This window comes from Podarcis liolepis (genome assembly GCF_965112155.1).
Source record: "Podarcis liolepis genome assembly, chromosome: 1".
In the NCBI taxonomy this organism is placed as follows: Eukaryota; Metazoa; Chordata; class Lepidosauria; order Squamata; family Lacertidae; genus Podarcis; species Podarcis liolepis.
This window is the reverse complement of record NC_139554.1, coordinates 72421311-72437256: the sequence shown is the minus strand read 5'-3', so window position 1 is coordinate 72437256 and position 15946 is coordinate 72421311. Positions and strand designations below refer to the sequence as shown.

General features: G+C 44.4%; 1 protein-coding gene across 5 annotated transcripts in view; it reads right to left on the bottom strand.

The window, feature by feature from the left end:
- Positions 1-6963, bottom strand: part of KCNC1 (potassium voltage-gated channel subfamily C member 1) — a 126784-nt gene extending 119821 nt beyond the window's left edge. For 2 of the 5 annotated variants that reach the window (XM_083473785.1, XM_083473788.1), the window contains exon 1: positions 4882-6961. In XM_083473785.1, coding sequence (XP_083329911.1) covers positions 4882-5451 — 570 coding nt within the window. In that variant the 5' untranslated portion in view covers positions 5452-6961. Of the gene's footprint in view, positions 1-4881 lie in introns of all 5 variants that reach the window. The other 3 variants (XM_083473787.1, XM_083473784.1, XM_083473786.1) reach the window with 3 other exon arrangements.
- Positions 6964-15946: the final 8983 nt, after the last annotated feature.

The window sequence follows — 15946 nt, the reverse complement described above, 5'->3', positions numbered from 1 at the left end:
TACTCCCTCCACATATTTCCCTGCCCTTCATGACTGTTTGTCCCTTTGCCACTATCTCTTTCCTCCCATCACTGCTGACCAGGAAGCTGCCTTTATCATTACCTTGTATAGGAAATTCTCTTTCAGACACCTCTCCCAAATCTGTTTCTTCAGCTAGCACAGAGTGGCATCAGTCAAAGTGGCTAAACACATGTAATTGGGGGAGTTGGTGGCTGAAGAGGGAAACAACATTTGCTTCAGAGAGCATCTTGCAGTCAAAATAAACAGCTTCCATTTAACATTGATATAGGAAATCTAGTGACACCAACTATCCCTTTCCATACCCACTACCATCTCCTGTTTGGGTCTCATCGAGCTAAAAAGCTTTGGAAGATGGAATTTACAGAATTCACTAGCCTATAAGTAAGTTCCTCTGAAATGAAACAGGAATTACGGGAGTTTATACAAGATGCTAAATATTCAAGGTCAAACTGCTGACTCCTGCTGGGTTTCATCGGCTACTTGTTTAAACTCTACTTATGTGAAAGTTTTGCTACATATCATTGGGGGGGTTATTCAGAAGATCTCTTAAATTGTTTTATAACCATACCTAGACAGGGAAGAAATCTAGGTATTTAGACACTGTTTAAACCTCAGATCAGCAGCTAATTCATTTCAAGGGATGGTCACTTTGGGGAAGATTTGGAGGGTAGTAGACTCTTCCCTCAAAGTAGACTGCAAGCAAGCTGTTGCAAGTGCACCACTTCCCCTCCTGACCTATCTTTGCAACAGAGGGGGGGGAGTTTTAAGATTAAGAACTAAGTTTTGTTTAACATTTATGCAAAAGACTCATACAGTGATACAGTATTTGTGACCTCCACATCCCTATGAAATAATAATACAGCAATATAGTTGGTACCAGAAAATATCAGTCCAGCAGACCTTCTTAAGCAGCAATTCTTCTGCCTTTATTTCTAGGACAAGGTAAAAGGTAAAGGACCCCTGGACTGTTAAGTCCAGTCAAAGGTGACCATGGGGTTATGGCGCTCATCTCGCTTTCAGGCTGAGGGAGCCAGCACTTGTCTACAGACAGCTTTCTGGGTCATGTGGCCAGCCTGACTAAACCGCTTCTAGTGCAACGGAACACAGTGGCGGAAACCAGAGCACATAGAAATGCTGTTTGCCTTCCCACCACAGTGTTACCTGTTTATCTACTTGCGCTCGTGTGCTTTCGAACCGCTAGGTTGGCAGGAGTTGGGACAGAGCAGCAGGAGCTCATTCCATTGCAGGGATTCGAACCGCTGACCTTCTGATCTGCAGAGGCTCAGTGGTTTAGACCACAGTGCCACTCTGCTGCAACAAAACATTGCAGTGTGGAGTGCTCTTGTTCAGTATGTCAGCCAGCCATGGTACTTCCAGGTACTCCATTCTATTTCCCTTGTCCCCCAGATTTTCTGTACCCTCCACAATAGTTGGTCAATGTTCTGTTGAGGATTTTCAATTCTTGTTAGGCTGTTTTTAGATCCCCCTGGGCTTTTTCTAAAGAGCTTTTGAACTTCTTCAGATCTTAGGTTGCTTCCTGCTGAAACCTCTCTTACATGTGGCTGCTTCTGCTTTGGTTACATAAGGATTCACACTCAGAATGAGTAAGCTATTAGTCTAGGAGATAATTGTTCTCAATCACAGGATTGGCTTTTATTCATTAGGTTACAAATAAGTACTTGTTTTTTCTGGATTTTGTATCTGTACTATGTGAGAAGTATTATGTCAAGCAATATTTCATTTAAAACATCTGCCTGTGAGGCTTTAAAATTAAGATAAAATAAATTCACAAGTATCTATAAATTTATTGATAGAAACTGGTGTTTTGTCAAGCACGGGTAGCTATACTTTATAGCAGTTTTTAGATCATTCCTTTCTTTTTTGGACATCCAATGCGAGAAAGAAAACAGACCTGTATAGATGGCTCTGTCATGAACAGCAAAGTTGAAATGCTGAATCGTGTCCTTCAAACACTTCCTAAGAAATATTGATGTCTGCATGTGCATATGTGGCACAGATGGGGGGCACGCAACACACACGCATGCATTGGGGTGGGATTAAAAAAAACCTATTCTATTCAATATTTGAGTAATAAATACTTTACTGTATAGTTTTAGGATTCTTTCATGGACAACTTTAGGACATGAGAAAAATTAAAATGTGGGGAAGATTTGGTCACAATTGTAGCCCAGGAAAAAGGTGATTCACTGTAGGAGTTTTGTACCCCCAAAGGCTTCAGAATCTTCAAAGATTTTGTAAATGTGAGATTCACCTTCAGCCCCACAGTCACATGTTTATTACAGGACAATTGTGTATACCTAAATATAAAACCATTTGAAAACTTCCAAGCCTAAATGTACAGTAATTTGCAAGCCTTAATGTGATGTAGGCATTTTAGAACTATACAGTTCTTAAATAAAACTGTGCATGTATTTTCCCTAGATGAACACTTTATTTGGTGTAATTGACTTTTTAAAAATAGTGTGTATGTAAATGAGCCTATTGATTCTTCTTCATGGCTTCTGTAGCTAGTTTGAGGTCTTTGTGGTGTTTTCTATTAAATTACCATAGCACAGCTCTGAGTACTCCTTTATATACACAACATATCCATTAGTTTCTATTTGCATTATTAGGTGCTGAAGGTCTGCTAATGTATCCATTAATAGCTATGAACATATTAGACAAAGCCTTTTTTTAAAAATTAAATGTCTTCATGTTGTCTTACTCCTTATAGACAGTGCAAAACCTGCATAGAAGGTCATGAATTAAAGGAAAATTAGCCATTTGCAATAGCTTTTGGACAATGGCAAATGCAACCCAAAAGCTTAATACACCCCACAAACCCATATCAAAAACCCAGCTAAAAAATGGACAGTAAAATAAACAAATTAAGAGAACAAAAATTATCCAGCTATATCTTTTGACAGAGGTACTTATAAATAGAATGCATGATTGTTCATTACCAGAATTGATACAAGTCACACCAAAATCATGAATTACACCCCACAGGTGCTTTCTACGGTTGTTGCCCCATGGTCAGATGAAGCCTGAGCAAGAGGCCATTGGTACAACTAGCTCAGCAATGTGTTTTGCCCTGACTAGCAGTGGATCTCCAGGATGTCTTCCACAGCTCTGCTGCCTGAAACCATTTTAACCAGAGGTGCCACAAATTCCACTTTAGAATGAAAAGCATGCGCTTCAGCACTAAGCTACAGCATCTCTTCCGATATAGGATCTTTGCTCTGCACAATGCCAGCTGGGACAATGCATGCCTGGTCCTAGTCTGTGTGTAATTCAGTATCTATGGGGGAAGAGGGGAGACTCCATTTCAAATCCAGTTTGTGTTCATATTATACTTTCTTAGAGAAAGCCAGCAGGATCTGTCTGAAAAAAACAAGTATTTGACCTTCTCTATACAGTTTCATGTCCTCTTGCAAAATATCACTGGGATCCAAGTGTTGCTGCTCAAGAACACCATTGTTTTATGATCTAGCAAATATTTAATTAATCTTTACTACACACGATGTAAAGACTCACAGCTTTACATATTAAACTTGCTAATGTGGTACGAAATCTCTGGATAGTATATAATGGGGAGTAATCAAAAAGAGCCAAGCCAGAGCTCTCACTCTACACATCTCATTCATTCCTTTGCCAGCCTGGCACCATTTTCCATTTTAAGATACGAGCTGAGCTTTATGCTTCCAGTAAGTAACAAAATTTGGTTTCTGTGCCCAGTAAGTCATCTCGTTTTTGTCATCAAATTGGCTGCTCTTCATATACACAACCATTTTCCAAGTATCTTTTCATTTTTTTTGCATTCTCTACCCACACAAATATATTTTCATTTTTTGTCTTGTCTATCCACACAAACATGCACTCAGGAAGAAAACATCCATGATAGCGGATGGGGGAAACAACAGCAACCATAGTTTTAACACACATCCATACACCTGTCCACTTAAGACCTCAGAAAAGTGAAGCAACTTTTCCCATTCAATCTTTCTCTTCATTTCCCCCCACTGCTTCCAAAAAGCAGCTGCATGACATTTCACCAGCCCCCACTGACGTCAGTGTGTGTTTGGCTGGTGACATCAGAGGGAGCAGAATCTGTCCCTAGATTAGCACAGGAGCATCTTTCACCCCATCAGCAAAGAGACCAATTTTTCAACGTCTATTGTCTGTCTTGTTCACATTCACATTAATAAGCCGGACACAAAACCCATTTTCTCTTGCTTCCAAATGCTGGCATGAGGAAGAAGGAATCTTCCTCCTGCTCTGCAATAAGATATACTTTGCATGCGTGTCTTGATATGAGTCACCTCAGTTTAATAAAGAAACACAATTGCTAAAGTGAAGGCTGAACCTGGAGCATCATATCTGGCCTTTGGGTTGGAAATCAGATAAAAGAAAATGCCATTCAGCTCAATCAAAAAACCCATCATACAAGCCTTCAGTCAAGTGGCTGTAGTAATGAATACCTCTTCACTTTGTTGAGAAAAATGGTAGGTAACTCAGTAGAGAAATATGACTACAAAATATTGCTCAGGCAGTTACTTGGGTGACTATCAAAAGATGTCTACTTAAAATGGATTGCAATATTGGGTCTTTGTTATAATGTTCAATCTCCTCCTGGTGTGTTGTGCCCTTGTATCTGCCCTTGTTCTGAAGTGCTGGCTTCACTCACGTGGTGCCAGCCTTAGAAGGCATGTGGCTTCCCTTACCTGCCCTTAAGTGGAGAGGCCCTGCATGGTTTGCAGCACATGAAATGCAACCAGGAACTGGTGAACAGCACCAAGTTAGAAACCCTCGTAGAGTTTGTGTAAATAAGGTATTCTGAGTGCTGGTTGTTTGGCTTACCCTTGCATATCTGGAGGAATAGGGATCCTCAAATAGTGCCCAGATACGGGGCTGCCACCTCTTCCAAAAGCCCCCAGGCCTTCCATCTGGAGAATCACTGAGTGCCAGGCGTTTAGTCATCTCCAGCTCCTCCTCACCATCACCTGAGTCTCCAGTGCCATCTGCATCTCCATCATCAGCACTATTATCCAGAGGTGCCCCACCAAAACTGTCAAGGGCCTCTTCAGCATCACGGTGCTGCCTGTAGGTCATCCAGCAACAGGGCTCCACATCGGTTTCATCAATGCCCCAGAAGGCCAGCTCCTCCTCATATAGAGGTCCACAGACATCTGCTGGGCAGTGCAGCTTACCTGTGCGGTAGTAGTTCAGGATATGGGCAAAGACACCTGGGTGCCGGTCAAAGAAGAACTCATCTGTGCGGGGGTCATAGTCAAAGTGACTGTGGGCATCCGGCTCCGCGATCCAGGCCAATCGAGTGCCGGGCAAGGTGCGTAAGGTGCTGCGGTAAGTCTGATGCCTAGTCCCTCCCACATTGATCACAATGCGATCGCTCTCATCGCCCTGGCCCATCTCGTCTCTTATTAGGCATGTCGTGGACTCATCCAAACAAGCACAACACACAACAAGCACATAAGGGGGTGTCTGCTCATCTGCAATCAATAACTAACTTGATACCTCTCCTATGTGGGGAAGAGGTGCCCCTATCAAGGGCATCCACTGGTCTTGGCCTCTTATACCCTTCACTCCCACAGGGGCAAAGTCAAGAGTACCAGTGAAAGTTAATGATGGCAGATTTGGGTTCTTTACTGGTAAATTGAAACTCATACAAGCCTCATTTAAAATAAGAATATGCCGGATATCCAAGAACAGTGATTGTGAGATATGGTTGGGTAGGTAGGGGTGAGTGTCAGAGTGGGGAAGGGGGGTTGCTTCCTCAATTAAGATGTATCAATCAATAAATCTAGTGGGACATAGCTGACCTACAAAGCGGGTTCAGTGGGGAAGATTGGTGGTGGCAGGGGCATGCAACAAGAGGCTGGAGGCAGTGGAGTAAGGGGTCCACAACACAACACACACATACACAGACACAAATAAGGTGGGAGGAAGAAAGTGGGCAGATACCAATGCCCAGCTGCAGCAATCAAACCCAATCTCTTGAAGATGCTGATGTTTGTAAAACAAAAATCGTTCTGTGCTGGCGTCCTAGGAGCAGAGGCAGGAGCAAGAGGTGGCTGCTAGGAAGAGCTCAACACGTAGCAATCCTATTATTTAGGCAGGGTTGTGAAAAACCACAACCAGCAACTAGATGGATGGTGATAACGACGAAGCAATCACAAATCAGCAACGGAATATATAGAGAGATAGAGATAGCTGACAATTCTCCAGATGTAGCTCTCCGATTCAAACAAAAGACCACCAAATCCGTACGCGTCGCCTTCAATCTTCGCTTCCTCTTCGGCTCCCTCCTTGTTGATGCCGATCACACTTTGCAGCCGCCCGAAAGGCGCCTTCGGCCCCTGAGCTTTGGCCGGATCGCCCCCCACCTTCCCCGCCACCAGCGGTGACTTAGGCACGCGACGTGGGCTCGCCTTTGCTTCGGGCAGCGTGGTGCTGAAATGGACAGCGCTCCCGCAGCCCTTGACTAGTAGCGCTTCCCTTGACGGGAGGCTGCCACTGGGGATGGATGGATGAAAGGCGATGAGACGGGTTGAAAGGGAGGTGGGCAGGCAAAAAGGGATCGGGAACGGGGGGGTCTTTATTCCTCCTTCCCTACGTGTCGGGCTGAGGCGAGCAGGCGATCCAGGCAGCTTGGGGAAGCCTCAGGTGGATTGTGCTGAGGGAGGTGGACAATCAGCGCGTCTCCGTCTGCTCCTCCCTCCCTCGCGCCCGCCGCCCAAGAGCTCTCGCAGGTGGTGCTGAAGGAAGGCTGGGTGCCAGAGAACTCGCCGCCGCCGCCGCCGCGCTTGCCGTTCTTCGCTGCTTCGTCCAGCCAGCCCGGTCTCCGGACACTTCAGCACCGCGCAGGCGCGCTGGGCTCTGAATAGAGCAGTTCTCCCCGGGTCCTAATGCAGCGCGGGGAGGCAGCGCCTGGCAGCTACACGCGCGCCAGTGTCACCTGGAGTGGAAAGGCAGAGCCACAGAGGGGGGGGGGGCGCACAGCAAGGCGGCCAAAGGGAGGGTGCGAAATTCTCAGCCGGGAAGGGAGGGAGAGGGCGGAGGGGATCGCACCTCTGAATGGGATGTCACACAGCTGGAGAAGATCCCGGGGAGCGGTCCCGATTCGGATCTCTCCCTCGGAATGAATGGATTGGGGGGGGGCGCACCGGAAAGACCCCGGGGTTGGGCAACCTGCTGCTTCTCTCTGGAAGCCTTAAGAGCGAGAGGCAGCGTGTTGAGCCAGAGGGAGCCTGGGATTGCCATTGTCTACCTTGCTGCCAGCGATTAATGTGGGGACTGCAGGAGACGGCAGGGCTGGGCCTGACGAAGGGTCTTGCTAGCTTTCCTTTGGCTTTTTATTTCGAGAAAGACATAGAAAGGACTGCCTTGAGCCTCCTTTCGTCAACGTGAAAAGATGCACTCAGGCAATTTGGGGAGGGGTGCGTGAGGGAGGGGGAAAGGCAGAGGAGCGGCCGCTCCTCTCAGCCCTTTGCCATAGAAAGCAGCATTTGGCATTAGCTTGGCAACCTTTGGAATGTTGCCTGTGAAAATCGCATCCCACTCCCCATCATCCCCTTTAATCAATAGAGGCATTTTCAGATAGATGGGAATGAGCGTTTTCTCTGACATTGGCTCCCTCTCATCAGAAGTGGCGATGAAGGAGGAAGACAGAAATGGCTGTTCCGCTAGTGGCCAAGAGAGAACAGGCATATTTCCCGGCTTAAAAGAGAAGCAGAGAAATCAGTTCAGGCCTGCTGAAAGAAAAGATCAATGTGAATATGTTGCTTGATCTTCAGTGTTCAAACATTCAAACCATCTTCAAACATTTTCACTTCAAAATGAAAGAGTTATTCTTGAGGTGCCATGGGGAATTGGCAACCTGAGTTCCTAGGTATTATTCTTTATGATTTATGTCCCTAGGTCTAAAACCTTTTTTTTTAAAAAAAAAAAGCTTACTGAATTTTAATAGTGATTAAATAGAGATTTAAAACAACAAGAGAAGTTTCAAAGAGCAAGAAAAGAATGTGGAGGCTACAAATCACAGCCCAGTTATAATCTGAAAATATTGCCAATTAGGCAACCTAAGGTCAGGATCCTGAAAACAGTATGTTTGGGATGGAAGTAAGTTTCACTGGGAAATCTGTGGGCCTTATTTCCAACAAATAGTTTAATGGCTAATGGGGCACCAGCCCACAATCTGAACAAATGCAACAGAGGCATTTTCCTAACTGGAAGCATGTTTGTGCCCTGGTCAACAAGATCTGTAGATGTTTTAACAAAACAAAACACACCCCTACTTTGCAAATGAAGTAGATCCATCCATTCCGCTGCATACAAAGGAATAGAGAACCTGCAACTACAACTCTCATAATCCCTGGCCATTGGGCCAAGGTTTCCAGCATCACCTGGAGTACCAAAGGTTCCCCATTTCTTCTTCAGACTAAGGGTGTATCACTACATTTCCCCACTTCCTTCTCAATTCACTGATGCATTCATAATCAGGTTGCCTTTATTTAATATATAAAAGGACCAGGAATCATACACTATAAGGTTTATGGAAATAATGTCACTTGTGCTCTGTCCTGTAATGTGAGGTACTACTGAGACACTAGCAACCTAAGTAAAGGTCTTCATATTTCAGGTAAGATTGCATAAAATTCAATTTCACACCCCATAGCAGTGAAATGGACACAATGCATTATAAACTCTGCTATGTTTCTTTGCTGTGTTACTTTATTATTTCTATATAGAGCTTAACTGGGACACATAAGTGTAATCACAGAGCTTCCTAGAAAGCACTAACATTTATGATGGATGGGAGTCACAGGATACATCTCCTCTGCGTGAGACCATTTCTCAATCAGGAAAACATGGCAGAAATAATATTAGGTTATGTTAAGCTGCACATACTTTGATTAAATGCAGTTTTATAACAGCCTTCCCCAATGTGGTGCCCTACATATTTTTTGACTACAGTTCCCATAAGCCCTATCCAGTAGTCCAACAACATTTGGAAGACATCAGGTTGGGGAAGACTGTTATCCGATTGGGGCTGGACTAACTGACCTTGGAGTCACTTCCAACCCTTTGATTCTACAGTTGTAAGTCTGGCGTCTGGAGGAGGTCTGCTAAACTGCTCCGGGCAGCTTTAAAACAAACAAAACCCCAAACACTTTGATTTTCATGCAATAATTCAACATGAATGTTTGACTCATTTCCGTGATTTTAACTGATTGCAGAAAAACTGTTCACAGAATATAGCTTGTGTGCGGACTGGTACCATACCAAATTAGCTGGGGTTCCCAGAGCTCTGAAGCATATGGTGTCCTTTAGCCATTCGCTGCTTGTTCTGCTGCTGTTGGCTGCATGAACTGGCTGAAAGGTCTATCAAGAGATGAATTTTATACTAAGCCATGGACCAGCATGCTTCATCAGATCCTTTTTTTTTTTTAAAAGGTCCCTATATTCTGTACACTAGGGGTAATATGTTGTCACTGAGGTCAAATAGGTAGAGATACTTCAGAAATGTGACAGCCAACATGATGATAGAAGACATGCTTTTCTTTCCTCCTCCCTTGGCTGGAAGTGAGGTCAATGAGGTGTCTGCGAATGAGAAAGAGAAGTTTTAGATTGACACAGAGTCAGAGAGAAACTGAGTTTTAGATTGTGGAAGCTAACAGCATTTGTGGGGTAGCTATGTTGTTTAGTCGTTTAGTCGTGTCTGACTCTTCATGACCCCATGGACCAGAGCACGCCAGGCACTTCTGTCTTCCGCTGCCTCCCACAGTTTGGTCAGACTCATGCTGGTAGCTTCGAGAGCACTATCCAACCATCTCGTCCTCTGTCATCCCCTTCTCCTTGTGCCCTCAATCTTTCCCAACATCAGGGTCTTTTCTAGGGAGTCTTCTCTTCTCATGAGGTGGCCAAAGTATTGGAGTCTCAGCTTCAGGATCTGTCCTTCCAGGGACTCAGGGCTGATTTCCTTAAGAATGGATAGGTTTGATCTTCTTGCAGTCCATGGGAGTCTCAAGAGTCTCCTCCAGCACCATAATTCAAAAGCACCAATTCTTCAGCGATCAGCCTTCTTTATGGTCCATCTTTCACTTCCATACATCACTACTGGAAAATGGGGTAGCTAAATCCCTCCCCAAAACATTGATGGAAAGCACTGATATCTGGGACATCTGTTGAAGCTAAGCGTCAACTCCACCTACATGGACGTGTGTGTGTGTGTGTGTGTGTGTGTGTGTGTGTGTTCATACATCACAAAAATGCTACAAACCTCCAGTGGCCTCATTCCAAGGAAACAGAACCTGGAAACATGATGTGCTCCTAGAGTTCTTATCACCCAGGACACATGTAACAATATTATTTCAGGAATCCGGTAAAAATGGTATTACTCAAGTGTCCTGCCAAAGACTCAAGTCTTTAAAGATATTGCTGTTAAAACAGATAAGGCAAATCCAATGGATGAAGTACAGTTAAATTTACAAAATGCATTTGACAATTGTCCACATCAAAGATTAATGATGATGGTGTAGAGTTGTGGAATCTTAGCAGAAACAGCTTGCTGGACAGAAAGCTGTCTTAAGAGCAATAGAAAAAGGCAAGTTATAAATGGAAAATCAATCTGTCTCTCTCCTTCCTCCACTCCCTTCTGCCTGCCCTGCACGCTCCGAGAAGTATTAAAAAAGCACTCTCAAAATAAAAGAATGTGCTATACACTCACATGGTTTTTGCTTAATACAGACAACCACTTTGTCCATCCAGATTTCAGAAGTTATCTTCCTCATGTTAAGCATCATTTTAAAGGATCTGCTGAAAACATTCGCATTCCGCCTTATACTGCTCATCCAGTCACTCACTCCTGGTATTCCCCACAGAGGACCTTAAGGTCCACCCTGGTGGAATGCTCTGTCCCATGAGACCAGGGCCCTGCAGGATTTAACTTCCTTCTGCAGGGCCTGTAAGACAGAGCTATTCCACCTGGCTTTCAATTTGAACTTAGCCTGATCTTTTTATTCCCCTTCCTTCCCTCCCCCTCCCCTTTTTATGAAGATTACCCACTCTGGGATCCCACAGCTAATTCTCCCCTGGTCTCCTCGCTGGCCCAAATAGGACTAATTTAGCCAGCTAGTCCTGGTGATCATCTAATGTTTATTGGATGGATTTCCCCCCTAAGTTGATTTTTGAATTCTGAATTTATTGTTATTCATGTTTCATACTGTATTTTATGCTGTTTTTAGTTGCATCAGTTAAGTGTTTTAAATTTGTTGTTAGCTACCCAGAGCCCGGTTTTCTGAACCAGGAAGGGCGGGGTATAAATAAAAAAATATCATTATTACTTTCCCCTAAGGCTCTGTTTGCTTGGTGAAAGCACAAACGGTTTCGTTTTCTGTGTTACAGCTGTTTGCTTGCTTGAACGAGGTAGCCAACCAACTCTTGGGATTGCTGTTGTTCTGAGGAGAGGGAGAGAGATCCTTCAGGAGGAATTTCAAGGGGTACCTTGGTCATCAAGACAAAGGACCAGGAGAGATATAATAATGAATGCACGTTAATATTAGCCTCATCCTGAGTATCACGAACATTGCCAGGCACCGGCTGTCCAAAATTTCAAACTGGAGCATTTTCCTAACCTTATATTGACATGTTGAGGGTTGAACCTGGAACTTTTTGCATGTAGATCATGTGCTCTCCTGCTTCCACTTGGGCTGCAAATTATTTTGTTTCATCCAGCTTGCATCTGCATATTAGAGTTCTCACGGAGAGAAATCTTTTTTTTTTACGCTAACATTCTTCCATCCCAACTACAAAGCAAGCTCAATTGGAATCACTGAATCGTCCCAGAGTCATTTTCAGTAGGAAACACTAATCGTTCTCATCAGTATAGGTCACGGCTTGTGATTAATCTCCAGCTGATTGTGAGTGGGAAGTGTTACCATCGGAGCGGTGAATTATATTTTTAAAAAAGATGTTAGTCCAGATTTATTTTTATGGCATGTCCAGATGTCTCTTATTGGTGATACTGACTGAGCAAGCAAGTGTGGTTTAATGGATAAACTTGGATGGTGAAAGTCTGCATTCATATCCCAGTTCTGGGACAAATGGAACAATCTCATACACCATTCTTCCTTGTAGGAGGAATAGAAATGCAATCAATACTATTGTTGCTAGTCTCAACAGCAAGGGTGCGAAGATGGTTCAGACTGATGGCCATATTCCTTCATGAGCAACCTTCCAGGAGTTACCCAATCTGCCTGGATCGTAGTGACATCATGTGATCTTGTTGGTCCAGAGGCATGGGAGGGGGTTAGTTTGCAGGGGCAATCACATTTTTCTAGGGATGGGTGGAAACCCTAGTGAGGGGAGAACTTCTAGGGATTGCTTGCCTCCCTGTAGTTTTGCGGGTAACAGTTTTGGCATAGAAATGGCTGACATCATAGAGGTGCCCTTAGGAAAGTCATATGCAATGTTTCAGGATAGGTGCAGGGGCAAGGCAGTTATGATGAAGCAGGGAGGAAACAGCTTGAGGCTCATGTTCTGCTCAAGCACCAGAAGTCACAGAAATGAAAGGCAAAGCTGATTTTATAGGAATGGATGTCTGGGTATGTGGCAGAGGACAGGAAAGTTCAGCCTTTCCAAAGTGAGCACCACTAAGAGAACAAAGAGCACAGACGAGACAACATCATTGCCTATCTTTCAGTGCTCAGTGAAGATCTTCCTCTTCTGTCAGGCTGATGGGCGATAAGATCTTTGACCTGTCTGTAGTATTGTGTTTGTTTTGATGAGAGTATTTAGATTGTTTGGTATATCGTGATGTAATATTTTGACTTATTGTTTCATAGATCCTGTATTTTAAATCTTTTTATCTTGTTTGTGATGGAGGGAATATTTAGATCAGACCCACACCATACATTTAAAAAACATTACTTCTCTCAAAGAATCCCAAAAACTGTAGTTTGTTAAGAGTGTTGGGAATTCTAACTCTGAAAGATAAAATACAGTTCCCAGGATTCTTTGGGGAAGCAATGTACCTTAAATGTGCTTTAAATGTATGGAATAGATGTAATCTTAATTGTTTCAATAAAACACTAAAAATACAAATAAATAACAATATAATGCATTACCTCACATCTTCCCCCAAAGCACTCTGATGAGAAGCTAGATCTGTCAGTCTCCTTGGTGTTTTTGTTATACGGCAAGTTTGCGATGAGATGTTTCAATATTTGCAATCCGACTATCTGCAGTGGTTTATTCCAATGGTTGAATCTCTGAAAAGTCTCAAATTGCTTCAGACGCTCCTGCTTCAGTCTGGAGTGCTTTGGAGAGATCCTGCTTCAGTTCACACAAGTCCCAAATCTTTATGAAGTGACCTGCTTCAGCTTGGGAACCGTCGGAATCTGATGAGATCCCTAGTGCTCACTCTGTCAGAAATAACTCCCATTGGTAAGTTAGCAATGCTTGCATTGGATTTCAGACTCTGACAGCAAACCTATAACCACTGGGAGTATAACTCAGCGGAGCTTACTTATGAATAGACATTGCACTACTAATCTAGTCTAGTCTAAAAATAGGGAGCTGGCAACTCATTAGCTGATTTTGCCTCCATGAAAGTTAAATGTGTGTTGAGAAACATTGTGTGATTGCTTGATTCTCTGCCTTTTGCATCGCCCTGCTTGTTCTACTTTATAATAATTCTCATCAGTTGGTTAGTAAAACTTATTGCCTTGTTTGGTTTCCTGTGGGATCAGCCTTGGCCTATCTCCTTGTGTTTGGACCTGCTTCAAGCCATCCTTTCCAAGGATCTCATTGAGACATCTGAGGGAATCGTGCAAGTCCTGCTTTCCTGATTTAACTGCAGAAGCCTTCATTCTCCCATATCTGTGGATCCAGCATCTTTCATTAGAGACAAAATTGCTTTTTAAGTGGCAAGGAGTAAACTCACGGAAATGATCAATAGTTTGATACAAAAGATTACAAGAGTCGAAATAAAACTAATCAGGGGTTTAGCAAATAGCAGGGAATATGTGCTGAATGGAACTATGGACAATGTGCTAAGAGTTCCAATGTGCTTAACTGGGCAATTAGTTTGAATGAATGTGTGAAACCATTGTATCTTAAGTCAATATCTAATTATGACAAATCATCAAAAACAAACCTCCTTGCATTAGCAGAAGAGACTGCTAAAGTCTGAAAGGGCTGTGTCTCCCGCCTCCACGTACAATAGCTTTAGATTCTGATCAAGCATTTAGTCTAGGTATCACACAAGGGATATAATTACTCTCTGGGAACATTGATGTGCAGGGGGATAAAGGTGACAGGTGTATCTTGTATCTTGGTCTACAAAATAAGTGCTTACACATCCCGCACCATTAGAGATTTCAAGGTGAATAAAGATAGTTACATTTAGGGAAGGGATTGGTCCTGTGGCTAGCGAGAGAATGAGTTGAGCTCAGATAAGTTGAAGGAATTCACAACACCGAGAAGCCTTTAAAGGGAGAAGTGCCTGTAGCAGCTGCAGCATATTTGATGAGGAGATTAGATATTCACTTGCACAACAGGACTTCCTGTTCCTCTCCTCTCCCCTCACATTCCCCAAATCTGCTTCAGAGGGTCCACCTCTCTAGGGAAAATTTTGAGGGTACACAGGTGTGATGGGATGATTAGCTGCTTGTGCGTAAAATCGTGGTCCCTCAGAGTTTCTGCAACTCCACAAACCTCTGTGTGTGACAGAGCTCCTCAGACATGTCTGCCCTAGTCACTTGCAGATTCCGACAGTGGCTGTTTTCGGAAGCGCTTCCAGCATAGGAGCTCCTTAACGGAAACGCGTCTTCTGGACTCACGACGTGACAGCTTCCGCCGAGGAAAGGGTCTCCCTATGGGAGCTTCTGACACCTCCCCACTGTTCTCGCTGGACGTGTCCTGGACCCCTCCCTCTTGCTCGCTTTCCCTCAGAGATCCTTCCCCTTCCCTGCTAGTTCCTGCTTTAGCTGCTGCGTCTCTCTCCGCATTCATGAGAATGAGACCTTCCTCCAGAGACCCATCTCTCCTCCTGCTGGTCCCTGCTTTCGCTGCTGAGTCCCTCCCAGCCTCCAGGAGCCCTCTCCCCCCCCTGTTCCTCCGATGGCAGTTCCCTGACATCCACCTCCCCCTCCAGGACCCCCTTCACCCCCGCCCATTCCCTCTCCTCTGGGCGGTGAGGAGGTAAAACCCCGAAAAGAATCCTCTTCATCTTCAGACGTCTCGAACATTTCCCTCCATCGGTCGCCGTTCCGGCTCGCTGAATCCTCCTCCTCCTCGGAATCTGTGAACCCCTCCAACTCTTCTTCTTCGTCCGTGGTGGCAAAGTATTCCCTCCGGAACCTCTCCACTGGCTGAGGTTTACGTGGGAACCTCTGATGAAACGTTTCTATTAAAACCTCGTCATTAACATCCTCTGCCATGACCCAGGTGTTTTCCAACTCCGGTTCCCCTTCCCACGTTACCAAATACTCTACTTGATCCCCCTTCCACCGGGAATCGAGAATCTCCGCTACATGGTAGCTGTGTTCCCTTTCCTCCATTGCTGGTCCCCGAGTGACCCTCCCTTCTCTGTCCCCTTTATACGGTGACAGCAACGACCTGTGGAAAACTGGATGCAGCTTCATGTGGTTTGGTAACCGGAGTCTGAAAGCCACTGGGTTGACCTGTTGCGTGACTTCAAATGGGCCCAGTCTTTTGGGTCTTAACTTCTTACAACCCCCTTTGAATGGTAACCCTTGGGTAGACAGCCACACCTGGTCCCCCACCCTAATGGTTTCACCTTCTCTTCTGTTTTTGTCTGCCTGCCTCTTATATTCCTCCTTGGCCCTGTCTAAGTTAAGTTGGAGCTGACGATGGATCGCTTCCATTTCTTCTACGAACTGTT